Source organism: Erinaceus europaeus, unplaced genomic scaffold, assembly GCF_950295315.1.
Source record: "Erinaceus europaeus unplaced genomic scaffold, mEriEur2.1 scaffold_485, whole genome shotgun sequence".
Lineage (NCBI taxonomy): Eukaryota > Metazoa > Chordata > Mammalia > Eulipotyphla > Erinaceidae > Erinaceus > Erinaceus europaeus.
In genome coordinates, this window is record NW_026647207.1 from 54,027 (window position 1) to 67,743 (window position 13,717).

Consider the following 13,717-nt stretch of genomic DNA (forward strand, 5'->3'; position numbering starts at 1 on the left):
TGGCAGGGTGGACTGTGCCTGTCTTAGGTTGGGGATCAGCCTTCTGTCTTACCCGTCATTGGAACACTTGGTCATTTTTGCCCAGTAGTACCAGATGCCCTGTCTTAGGTTGACTGGATAGCGCTAGTTTCCTCTTACCCGTCATTGGCTAGCCAGCCCTCTACATGGTGGACGTTCTGATGGAGGGGGGCAAATCCTCCACAGCAACTCAATATTCTGCCATGTCCAGCCTATGATAGTGACTTTGTATAGGTTGAATCTTTATGGCATCAATCTGTTGCCGCAAAAGGCCATGAGCTTGTTAAGAATTATAGGACTGTGGTCCGGGAGGTGATGCAGTGACTAAAGCCTTGGACTCTTAAGCATGAGGTCCTGAGTTCGATCCCTGGCAGCACATGTACCAGAGTGAGTCTGGTTCTTTCTCTCTTTCTCATTAATAAATAAATTTAAAATGTTGAAAAAAAGAATTATAGGACCTATTGTGAGCAGAAGAAGTAAAACAAGCTAGGGTCCCACAACTAAGGGTATACAGGTAAGGAAGAGGGAATGTATCCATTGATATGAAGAGGTAGGATCATATCTCAAGTCTAAGGGAAGCAGTCAGTGAATGTGATGTCCAGGGGAACAGCCATTTGTCTTTGGGGGTAGTAAAGGATGTCCGTGGCATGGGTGATGTTATAAAGAGAAACATCTTTAAATTGTTGGCTGACATAGGCAGGCCTATGGTGGCAAGACAAGATACACCAGTTAAGTTTACAAGAATATGTGAATGTTGCTAATTCACATAGGTTGGATATGGAGGAACTTCTTACAGTTTAATACCTTACCATATGAACAGATGATTCCTCATATGAAGGCTTGATAGCTGTAATCACTTACTTGTGAAAAACAATAAAACTTGTAACAAGTTAGAGGTTTACTATAATTGACTTTGGACTATAAGCAGACTCAGGTTACTTAGAGAGTTAATGCATGTTAGTAACAATGGTTTTAACATTTAGAGTACTTCTGAGCAGATGGGTCATACAAAAATTTTTGGTCATTCAGCACACTCACTCACAAAACACAACTGGCCATTCATAACATAAGACATTCAGGGAAGGGGTAGGAGAGAGGGCTCTGTGAGCCAACTTTTGTAGGTTCTGCCATGCCATATTATGGATCCTGGGATGTATCCTGCATCTAGTCCTCTTGTGTTATTTCTTGTTCTTCAGGAATAATAGCACCATCCTGCGGGTATTGTCGGACATGGCGGGCAGGAACCCAGACAGGTTTAGAGAAATTTCGAGGGAAAATGCATGCGAAACCCCTTCCCATGGTCAATAATGGGTCAGGCCTTTTCCAAACTTTATCGAGTGGGTCTCTCCATTTGACCTTAATAGATGGGAGGGTAGATGGTGTTTGCCAGTGAAGAATAATAGGGGGTAAGGCCGAGTTATTGTAAATATTAAAGAGATTTAACGTAGTTAAGGCTTTTGCTAGCTGGATATTTGGGGGATATGTTCCTCCTTTATCTTTATTTAGTTGAGCCTTCAGAGTTTGATGGGCCCTCTCGACAATGCCTTGTCCCTGTGGATTGTAGGGAATGCCCGTGGTATGAGTAATATTCCAGAGGGAACAAAAATCTTTAAATTGTTTGCTTGTAAACATAGGTACATTGTCTGTTTTCAGAAATAATGGGACCCCCATAACGGCAAAACAAGAGAGCATATGGCTTACAAGCTTTTTAGCACTTTCTCCTGTCTGAGCTGTAGCCCACATAAATTTAGAAAAGGTATCAATTGAGACAAACACATATTTTTGTTTGCCAAAGTTTGGTATGTGGGTGACATCAATTTGCCAAATAGCATTAGCTTTTAAACCTCGGGGGTTAACCCCAAGGGTCTGGATAGCAGGTGTCTTTATGAGACTTGCACAAGAAGAGCATGTAGCGAGGATATGTTTTAACTGTGATACAGGAACATCAGGGAATCGAGCTTGAAGGCCTTTAAGATTAACATGGGTTAGAGAGTGAAAATTAGCAGGATCAGAGACAGAGACTGGGAAAGTTCCTGTGGAGGCAAGGCGGTCAACTGCGGCATTCCCTTCGGACAGGGAACCAGGAAGAGGGCTGTGGGAACGAAGGTGTTGAATATACAGTGGTTGGGTTCGAGAACAGAGCATAGAGGCGATTTGAATCAAGAGAGGGGAAAGTGGGTTGTCATCAATTTTCACATACGAACGAGCAAGCCATGGAAGTAAGTTAACAGTATACACACTGTCAGAAAAAAGGTTGAAGGATTCTGGTACAGCTTTTAGTGCAAGAAAAACAGCATAAAGTTCTTTGTACTGAGGGGAATTATCAGGAAGCTCAGTAAAGAGAGGTTTAGGAGATTGTTTGTCTGGGTAATATATAAGGGCAGCAGCTCCCCTTTTTCCGCCATCAGTAAAGATTGTAGGAGCAGAGGGAATGGGATCCCGAGAGAAAAGTTTAGGTGCTAGTAGAGGCAGAAGAGGTAAAGAAGCTATCAATTTATTAGAAGGAAAATGGTTATCTATTTGTCCTGGAAACCCCACGAAGCTTATGGCAAAGCGGGAATGATGGCGTATAAGCCACTCTGTATCTGTGAGAGAAAAGGGCAGAATGATTAAATCCGGTTCTTTCCCTAAGACCTGCGCAGACCTATTTCTCCCTTGGCGAACCATGAATGCTAACGCATCTATCTCAGTGAGGAGTCTTGGAGCTCCGCCTACTGGCGTGTGAAGCCATTCGAGAACCCCATGTTTTTCTTTTTTTTTTTTTTAACCTTTTTTTAAATTTAATTTTCTTTATTTATTTTCCCTTTTGTTGCCCTTGTTGTTTTTTTTAATTGTTGTAGTTATTGTTGTCGTTGGATAGGACAGAGAGAAATGGAGAGAGGAGGGGAAGACAGAGAGGGGGAGAGAAAGACAGACACCTGCAGACCTGCTTCACCGCCTGTGAAGCGACTCCCCTGCAGGTGGGGAGCCAGGGGCTCGAACCAGGATCCTTCTGGCGGTCCTTGCGCTTTGCGCCACCTGCGCTTAACCCGCTGCGCTACCGAGACTCCGAGTTTTACGCTCTACCTGCTGAGCCAGCCCAGCAACCTTTCCCATGGCAAATTCAAACAGCATCTCTTACCTATAGGCCAGGAAAGCCACGGGTCTCACCTCCTTCTGCCTGTTCCTTGTACTTTGCACCACGTGCTGCCATCGAACTCCCTTTCCTTTCAGGTGTTCTGTATTTAAGAGGTTCCTAAAAAGCTTTCCTCATTCAGAGAGTATAAGGCCAACAAACTAGTGGGGCTAACCTCATTAAAAGACCCCCAGGAACGACCCAGATAAGCATATGTTTCTAAGAATTCCACTGCTGCTGCTTACTCCTGCCAAGTGTTTTTTGTTTGTTTGTTTGTTTGTTTCACCACATGGGGCTTCCCCATTTCTGGCCAACTTCTTCTGATAGACAGAGATAGAGACAGGAAAAAAAAATGTGTGTGTGTGTGTGTGTGTGTGTGTGTGTGTGTGTGTGTGTGTGTGTGTATTCTTTGAGGTGGGGGCTGGGTTCAAACATGGGTCATAGGTTCCCCGAGGAAGAACAGGAAGAAAAAAATAAGCCAAAAGAAGGAAAAATGCTTCAACTAACACCTGGGCACTTTGGTGCTTGGCTCTTACCTTGACTTTGGATCTACCAGGTCATGTATTCACTGGTTCACTCATTCCACAGATTGGTTTTTGTTTTTTTATTGATTGATTGATCGGGCTTAAACCTGAGTCCTGCAAAGCAGCACACTATCCAAAATTACAAATTCTGAGAGGATGTTAGATAAAGGCCTTACCAGAATGATTGAAAGCGTCAGTGAGGAGGGTTGAAGGAAGACAAGTTTTCAGAGGGAGAGAGGGAAAAACCCACTGGATCTGATGCCTCTGGTCAGGTCACATGAGTAGGCTTAGGGATTAGAAGGTCACAGCATCTCTGAGGAGAGGGACATTTGAAGAGAATCAAAGGTGAAAGATTGGACCCCTGTCAATTTGCAATGCTTTCAAGGATTTTTATTGGAAAGAGATGGATAAAAATGGGTATTAGAGACTAGTGGGGCTTAGCAAAGTATTTTTTAAAAACTTTATTTAATTTTATAGGACACAGAGGTCTATTTTTCAAATATCTTTATTTATTATTGGATAGAGACAGAGAAATTGAGAGGGAAGGGAAGCTAGAGAGAGGGTAGGGTAGATAGCATAATTGTTATGCAGAGAGACTCTTCATGCCTGAGGCTCCAAGGTCCCAGGTCCATTCCCTGCACCACCATAAGCCAGAGCTGAGCCGTGCTCTGATAAAAAAAGGGAGAGAGGGAGAGAGAGACAGAGAGACAGACAGACAGACAGACCTGCAGCCCTGCTTCACCACTCGTGATGCTTTCCCTCTGTGGGTGAGGACCAGAGGCTTGAACCAAGTCCTTGTGCATTGTAATGTGTGCGCTTAACCAGGTACACCACTGCCTAGCCCCAGAAAGCTCTTTTAAGATGGGCAAATGAGCAGTAAGCTTGTGTAGCGATGGGGTTAATTTTGTAAAGAAAGACAAGAAAATTCGAGAGATAACAAAAGAGAGGAGATGGTGGGTGGCACAGGACCAGAAACTAAGTGGGAGGAGCTGCTCTGAGACAGTTCACCAGTCCAGAGGTGAAGGAGAGAAGGCAGGAAAAAAAATTCTATATATATATATGGTGCTGGGGACCTGGAAATTCTCATCTGATGGCTTCACCTGGCCTTAGGAAAGCAGGGAGGCCACTGAGTGAGGAAGGAGTGAGGGAGATTTCAGAGCAGAGGAGATAAAGGGAACCAACCCTGGCAAGAGGAGGGACCCTATCAGTGCGCATCAGGGAGTTTATGGAGAGCAGCTGTTGTCCATGGAGAGACTGAGGCAAAGATAGGCTGACCTTTGTCAGTGATGTCTTAAAGGACTTGATAGCGTGGTCATGGTTCCTTCTCGAGTCTTTAACATCTATTCCTGCAAAATCATGTTTTCTAGCATTTCCATAAATCACCAATGTGTGAAGAAGTATGGGTACTAATAATGCACATAAGTGTCTGTACATATAATTCTAATTTACATGAGACTTCCAGAATTCTCATCAAAATGCACAAAGGAGGAAAGGAACTGAATTCACTCAAACCTGAAAGATTAAAGCTACAAGTTTCTATCTAATACCCCGAGGGGGAATGTCTGCTATTTTATAAGCACTGAAAGTCCTCAATAATCCTGCAATAAGAATACCCATACTCTCTCAGCACTCAGAGGACTGTTGGGAAATTGCCTTATTAGCCTTTATAATTCCCTTGTGGGGTCAGCAGGGATTTGATGAGGTTTCCATTCTCTATGGTGGGTAGACAGAGACAGGAAGACTTGAGGAAACTGTAGACATTGCTCAAATGTGAGTAAGTCTTGTGTTGAGTCCTGCGAGAGTCATCAGTGTCAGGGCATAAGAACAAATTAAAGTCTGTTAATCACTTTAGATGAACCAGTCGTTTTAAGGTTGGACTTCAAGAATAGGAAGCCCTGTTAAAGGGAACGACGAAGGCCCTGGGGCAAGAAATGCAAGTTTGTGAGGTTTTCTCTCTGGGCCTTTGCAGTGGTCTTCGGTCAAAGGTGCTAAAGAAGCAGGGACTCACTAGAGAGGGAGAAGAATGAGAGAAAGTGGACATGTTCTGAACAAATCCAGAAGTTCTAAAGTTACTAAGGAGAAAAAAGAATGAGAATGAGTCAAAACAGAAGTCTCATGAGGAATGTAAAGAAAGGGAAAAAAGGCTCTGAAATTTTCAAGTCTGGGAAAATTGAACTGGCTACATACATGTCATATGATGTTGAGCTGAACTCTGTGTGTGTGTGTGTGTGTGTGTGTGGTGTGTGTGTGTGGTGTGTGTATGTGTGGTGTGTGTGTGTGTGGTGTGGTGTGTGTGTGTGTGGTGTGTGTGTGTGTGTGTGTGGTGTGGTGGTGTGTGTGTGTGTGGTGTGTGTGTATGTGTGGTGTGTGTGTGTGTGTGTGTGTGGTGTGGTGGTGTGTGTATGTGTGGTGTGTGTGTGTGTGTGAGTGTGTATGTGTGGTGTGGTGTGTGTATGTGTGGTGTGTGTGGTATGTGTGTGTGGTGTGTGTGTGTGTGTGAGTGTGTATGTGTGGTGTGGTGTGTGTATGTGTGGTGTGTGTGGTGTGTGTGTGTGGTGTGTGTGTTGGGAAGAATTGGTGATGTAAAAGTATATAAAAAAATAAATCTAAAAAAAAAAAAGCACTCTTAGGGGCCAGTGGTGAAGCAGTGTTGCAAGTGTCTCTCTGTCTCTCTCCCTCTCTATCACCTCCTTCCCTCTCAACTTCTGACTGTCTCTATCCAACAAATAAAGATTTTTTTAAAAAATTAAAAATAGCACACCTAGTTTGACACCCAAATGGCCTTCCATTAATATACATCAGCTGACATTTATTAAGAATCCCCAGGCACTCTCCTTAGTATTTTATGCATATTAATTTAATCCTTGTGTTTGAGGTAGAAACTACCAAGTTGGGGGCTTGGCAGTAACGCAGCGGTTAAGTACACATGGCACAAAGCACAAGGACCGGCATAACGATCCCAGTTCGACCCCCCCCCCCCCCCCGGCTCGCCACCTGCAGGGGAGTCGCTTCACAGGCAGTGAAGCAGGTCTGCAGGTGTCTGTCTTTCTCTCCCCCTCTCTGTCTTCCCCTCCTCTCTCCACTTCTCTCTGTCCTATCCAACAACGACAACAGCAATAGTGGCAACAACAGCAATATTAACGACAACAATGATAGACGGCCAGGGCAGCAAAAGGGAAAAAATAGCAGTGGATAACCCTGGAGACAAAAAAAAAAGAAAGAAAGAAAGAAAGAAAAGAAAAGAAAACAAAGAAGAAACTACCATTATATTCGTCTTACTGATTAATAAACTAAGGCATGTGAGCAGAGTAATCTCCAAAGGGAGGCATTCCATGCAAAGGCCCGGTAACCCAGGCCCCACATGCTGAATGTGTGACTGTCTGCAGAGTGGCCTTTCCGGGGGGTGGGGGGAGAGCCATTTCTGGTCACTCATCAGAATCACTGACACAAACAGAAAGCAGGACAGAGCCCGCCGTATGTTCTGTGGGCCTTTTAGAGAGCTCGAGGTTTGTTCCTTTGGCCACATGCATGCAGTTCTGTAGGTGATACTGTAGACATCAATGCACTGTTGAAAGGGAGTGTGCCCCACAAGTGTTACCGTGGAAAACTGCAAGAGTCCACACGGCTACCCAGCATGCTGTTGGCATCGCTGTAAACAAGCAAGTAGGGGCAAGTTGCCTGCCAAGAGAACTGATGCTTCTCTAGAGCATATTAAGCACTCTGAGGGCAGAAACAGCTTCCTGAACCATGTGAAGGAAAATGATCAGGCTAGGAAAAGAGGAGGCAGTCAAAATGAAGGGTAACGGCTTCAACTTGACGCGCCAGCCTGCTCCAGCTGGAGGGGCACCCTTTGTGGGAACAAGAGCTGCTGGAAACCATTCCCAGTGAATCCGTGGCGTGGCCACTAACACTTAATAAAAGGTCTGGACTATATGTACAATTAAAAAAAGAAAGTTTCTGTGAACTGAACCAGGAGGTGATGCAATGGATAAGTCACTGGACTCTTGGGCACGAGGTCCCAAATTTAGTCTCTGGCATAGCATGTGCCAGAGTGATGCTCTGGTTCTCTCCGTCTCTCCCCCTCCCTCCTAATTCTCTCTCTCATAAATAAATAAACAAGTAAATAATTCGAAGGCTGGTAAAATAACTCACTTGGAAAGTACCCAAGTTTGAGCCACAGTTAAGGAAATTTCAGTGCTGTGGTCTTTCTCTGTGTGTGTGTCTGTCTCTCTGTCTCTGTCTATATCATTAGGGGGAAAAAAAAATCTGTTTGTCTACTGTTTTATCCACTACCTAGAACTAGAGCAGAGCAAAGTAACAAAAAGACCTTTTCTTTGCTTTAGAGAATATTTCTTTTTTTATTATTTTATTTATTTATTAATAAGGAAGATAGGAGGGGAGAGAGAAAGAACCAGACATTCACTCTGGTACATGGCTGCTGGGAATTGAACTCAGGACCTCATGCTTGAGAGTCCAGTGCTTTTATCCACTGCACCACCTCCCGAACCACTAGAGAATATTTCTACAGGGAAGAGGAGAGGCTGGAGAGGTTGATTTTGTTGAAACAACAGGATTGGATCCTAAGTAACTGGGGGTAGGAGGGGTGAGCAGGAGTCGGAGAGGTGGCTTTGGAAATAACTGGATCGGGTCTTGAGTAGGTCTTAACTCACTGTTCGTCCTGAAGGCAGAAGACAAACAGGAACAAGGCAGGTTGTGTGTCCCTTGAATATCAAGTAGCCGCATCTCCTGGGTCAAAATCAATTGTCTTGTTAGGTCTGTCTTTGGAGCCAAGTTTTCAGAACCATGTCTAAAATTACATAAGCGCGCAGGGGTAAATAGCATAAAGGCTATGCAAAAAGACTCTCATGCTTAAGACTCCAAGGTCCCGGGTTCAGTCCCCTACACCACCATAAGCCAGAGCTAGCAGTACTCTGGTAAAATAAATAAATAAATAAATAAATAAATTACATAAGCATTCATAGTGTAAGACTTTGATAAATAAATGAATGAATGAGTAAAATAGCTACATAAATCAGTTTATTATAACTGGTAGGCTGTTAGGAAAATAAAATTCAATATTGGAAGGCATGTGCTCTACTGGGCAAGCAATCTCCCAAACAAACCCTACAAATGTGGTATAGGCATCAAAGCGCCAGAGACTGTGGGTCGGACATGTACCTCATATCTTTCTGGCTGGAGGTGCTTACCTTAAGCCTTTAGTATTAGGGCTGATGGCATCCTTTCTGCAGAAGCTGAGCCTGTAATCAGAGAAGAACTTGCCCACCTTATCACTGTGAGCTAATCATCTTTCTACCTAGACTCCATGAAATTCGATTGATTGATTGATTGATTGATTGATTGGGTAGAGACATATAAAAATTGAGAGAAGAGGGCAACAAAGATAAAGAAAGAGACAGAGAGAGAGACATCTTCAGCTCTCCTTCACCCCTTGTAAAGCTTCCCCCCTGCAGGTGGGGACCAGGGTCTTGAACCCGGGTCCCTGCAAGCTGTAACGTACACACTTAATCAGGTGCGCCACCACCTGGCCTCTGACTTCACTAAACTCTTAAGGGACTGGCTGTCTTGTGACTTCCTGCCCCTGTAATATGCCCCCTCAGTGTCAGTATCAGCCAGAGCATCCACATTTAAGTAAGAAAACACTTACAGAGGCAAGCTTGGTGTAAATGAACTCAAAATCTGTAACGTCTGTGGCCTGGGAGGTGGCACAGAGCATGAAGCCTTGGGTTCTCGAGCAGTGAAGTTCTGAGTTTGAGCCTCAGCATCTCGTGCACCACAGTGACTTTCTGTTCTCTCTCGGTTTCTCTCTCATCAGTAAACAGAGCCAGTGAGATAGCTTATTTGGAGAGTGTGCTGCTTTGCCGTGTCCTCAACCCAGGTACAAACCTGACCCCCACTGCACCACATGACCCCTCTCATGCGCCCACCTCTTTGATTCTTACCTAAAAATAAATAAACCTTTATAAAAAATTGCAATAAAGCCCAGTCCTTGGCTGTGAGGCAATTCTGCTAGCAGGTGAGGGAGACTAAGTCTAGGGAGACTTAAGTCAGGAACACTCAGCCCAGAGAACAGTGAAGTCTGCAGGGAGAGAGGAGTTTGGAAGATTGAGAAGGCGCTCACTGGGAAGAGAAAGTTCACTGCAGTCAGAATCGCTGGGAGAGGTTCTCCCAAGAGTGTCGCCTGCTTCCTCTGATTTGACCCAAAAGAAGAGTCACCTTCTGCGGGTCTTGAGGCTGAGCAGTGCTCCAGTTAGAAAGAGCCTGATTGTCTCTCCGTGTTCTGTCTCATTTCCATGTCATTTGACCCACCCCCAGGAACTGCTTATGAGATGATCACGAGACTTGAATGAGGTGCCAGAGGGCAAAGTAACCTCAGGTGCCCGCCTGCTTGGTCTTGGATGCAGAGAGAGAGCTGTGACCTTAGAGACGATTTTTGTCCACACTTGACCCTCTCTCAGGCCCCTAGGAGGAGAGAGGAAGAGGGGATGGGAAGGTGCCTTCCCCCCTTCCTGCAGGCGAGCACGGAGAGCAAGCAGGTCACCTTGTCTCTCAACAGGGTTTAGTGTGAACACTGAGCAAATGAGTGAACCTTCTGGCAACTTCCCAGCATTTCCTAAGTCAGCCCTGCTGCTCTCCAGGCTGAGGCAGGCCATACTGCTCTAACCTCTGACCTCTTCCCCCAGCCCCACGTGCTGGAGGGTGGGAGCGGGGTATGCAACCAGAAGTCAGAGTCAGAAAGTCTGGCCTTCCTCCACATCGAAAATAGGGGACCCCTGAGTCACCAGGAAGCTTCAAGGGCTATGAATGAAAGAAAGCCCAGACCTAGGCTTCTGTCGAGGTATTAAAATTGATCAGAGCTTGGCACTGAAGAGTTTCATTTTTCAGATTTGAACCAGATTCTCCCCAAATTGGTCCCACTCTAGAACAAACATGGAGGACAAAAAGAGGAGCTCTCCTCTCCCCAGTGAGTGGCCTCTCCTCCCAGATCTGCAGAGATTGTTCACAGTGCTGGGGGAGGGACACTGGGCTCTTGCAGCTTCAAGTAACAGAGACTTGCTCCCCCCCCACCCACCCAAGGCCTGCTCAGTTCTGGCTTATGGTGGTGCTGGGGATTGAACCTGGGAGCTCAGAGCCTCAGGCTTAAAAGTTGTTCTCAAGTGGTTTGAGAGGTGGTGCAGTGGGTAGAGCATTGGACTCTCAAGCATGAGGTTCTGAGTTTGATCCCGGGCAGCACATGTACCAGAGTGATGGCTGGTTCTTTCTCTCTCTCCTCCTATCTTTCTCATTAATAACTAAAAATAAAATCTTTTTTAAAAGAAAGAGACTGATGTTTCAAAAAAATTAAAAGAAGTTGTTTGCCAGTGTAAGGATCCTGGTTCGAGCCCCCGGCTCCCCCACCTGCAGGGGAGTCGCTTCACAGGCGGTGAAACAGGTCTGCAGGTGTCTGTCTTTCTCTCCCCCTCTCTGTCTTCCCCTCCTCTCTCCATTTCTCTCTGTCCTATCCAACAATGACGACATCAATCGTAACTACAACAATAAAACAACAAGGAGAACAAAAGGGGATAAGTAAATAAAATTTTTTTTTAATTTAAATTAAAAAAGTTGTTCACAAAACCATTATTCTGTCTCCCCAGCCCAACAGAGATTTACTTTTTTCAATAACTTTACCATTTTGTTTATCATAAATATAGTCACTAAGTATAACTGGACACAAACCAGCAAAATTGTGTGAAAGGACCCAAGTTGACAATGATAGTGTTTTGCAGACACCTATCACAGGGAGATAAATCAATATCCGGGGCCAGGCGGTGCTTCATCCAGTTAAGCACACATATAACTATTTGCAATTCAGGTTCGAGCCCCTGCTACCCACCTGCAAGGGGGAGCGGATGCTTCGTGAGTGGTGAAGTCGGTCTGCAGGTTTCTCTGTTTTTTCCCTGTCTCCCCTCTCCCTTCCAATTTTCTCTGGTGTACTGAATAAAACAATAGATAAACAAAAGAAAGATAAGAAGGAAGGAGAGGAGAAAGAAACAAATAAAGAAAAAAATGCCCTCCAGCAGTGGTGGATTCAGGTGCTGGCAGTAACCCTGGTGGCAATAATAATAGTAAGAATAATAATAATGATATCTTTTGTGTCAGCAACTTGTGATGTAGACTATTTATTTATTTATTTATTTTTCCCCTCCAGGGTTATTGCTGGGCTCAGTGCCTGCACCATGAATCCACCGCTCCTGGAGGCCATTCCCCCCCCACTTTTGTTGCCCTTGTTGTTGTAGCCTCGTTGTGGTTATTATTATTGCCGTTGTTAATGTTGTTCGTTGCTGGATAGGACAGAGAGAAATGGAGAGAGAAGTAGAAGACAGAGAGGGGGAAAGAAAAATAGACACCTGCCGACCTGCTTCACCGCCTGTGAAGTGACTCCCCTGCAGGTGGGGAGCCGGGGGCTCGAACCGGGATCCTTACGCAGGTCCCTGCGCTTTGCGCCACCTGCGCTTAACCCACTGCACCACCGCCCGACCCCCGATGTAGACTATTAATCCCCTCCCCAATAAAGGGGGAAAAATAACATGGGCTAAGGAGATAACATAATGATTATGCAAAAAAGACTTTCATGCCCAAAGCACCAAAGGTCCTCAGGTTCAATCCCAAGCACCACCATACATCTGATTTGAGCACTGCCTCTGGTAAAAATAAATAGATAATTAATTAAAATTGTTTGAGGCTCTGGGGCCTCATGCATCTTTCATCGATCCCAGCTTGACTGTGACTTTTCCTTCTTTTTATTTTAGCACAGTACAGTTTACCCCAGTGTCTCGGCCTCTCGGCTGCCCGAACTCAAAGACACGGCAAGATATGCACTTACCAGCTGAGCATTCCTTCAGTTCCCACAGAGTACTATGATTTAAACATGAGATCAACATGTTACTGATCTGTGTCTTGCGTGTTTTTCCTGCTAACAAGTCTGTTTTGCAGCTTGGAACTTGCCTCAGTCTGGACCAACCATATTGCAAGTGTCATTTTGTTATTATTGCTTTTTTTTTTAGTAATAGTGAGATAGAGACAGACAGAAAGCAAGAGAGACCGCAGCACCAGAGCTTCCTTCCACATGGTGGAGGTTGTGCTTGAACTTGGGTCATGCACATGGCAAAGCAGCACACTAGCCAGATGAGCTATTTAGCTATTTATTTATTTATTTATTTATTGCCTCCAGGGTTATTGCTGGGGCTCAGTGCAGGCACTCTGAATCCACTGCTCTTGTGGCCACTTCTTAGAGTCTTTGTTGGACAGGACACTTAGACCTTCCTGACTGGTGACTCAGGATGACCATCTCTATTAGGGGGACTCCTCTTCATTTAATGAATTCTCTCATTTCCCATTTCTTCTAAGGTCTCAGCAGCTCACCTCATCGTGGACTATCTACGCGAGCACGAGCACACACCTCCACTCCTGCTCCCGTGTCTGAACTCAGCAGCCTTACGGAAAGCAAGGTATGGGCACAGAGAATGGCCAGAGACTCCGTAGAGTAAACAAATGTATTTTCAAAGGAAGGCTGTACAGTCCTTAGCAGGACAATGTGTGGGTATATCATGAACATCAAGACATTCTCCAGAAGTAATTCCAAATGTCCATCGAGTTCCTATCACGTGCTAACTCCTGCGTCTGTTTCTCAGATGCAAATGAGACAAGAAGAATCCTGTGTTACCTATAACCGTGGTGCAAAGAGTTAAGTACTTTAACAGGGCTGAGAGATGCTTCCCTTGGTAGAGCACACACTTCACCATGTGCAAGAGAACCATGCAAAGGGGACTCTTCATAAGAGGCCAGATGGGTGCTGTGGTATTTCTGTTTCTTTCTCCGCCTCTCTCCCCATCTCAGTCTCTCACCCTCTTATCTGAAAAACAGTCCACTGGGAATAGTGGGCTTGTGCAGGCACAGAGCCCCAGCCGAAGGCTCGTGGGCAGAACGTAAGAAACAAGGACAGGAAGGGGAAACATCAAGCAGAACTTGGACCGCTGTGTATTTACACCAGAGCACTCTGGGG

The 13,717-nt window shown here is 45.1% G+C and overlaps 1 protein-coding gene across 3 annotated transcripts in view; it reads left to right on the forward strand.

Annotated features, from left to right (window-relative positions):
* The window catches only part of ETNPPL (ethanolamine-phosphate phospho-lyase), a 53,022-nt gene extending 39,305 nt beyond the window's left edge, over nucleotides 1–13,717 (forward strand). Inside the window, exon 14 of one of the 3 annotated variants that reach the window (XR_009547897.1) lies at nucleotides 13,063–13,157. Coding sequence is in view for 2 of the 3 variants with exons in the window: in XM_060183809.1 (XP_060039792.1) it covers nucleotides 13,063–13,197 (135 nt within the window). In the remaining variant the exon portion in view is untranslated. Of the gene's footprint in view, nucleotides 1–13,062 lie in introns of all 3 variants that reach the window. The other 2 variants (XM_060183809.1, XM_060183813.1) reach the window with 2 other exon arrangements.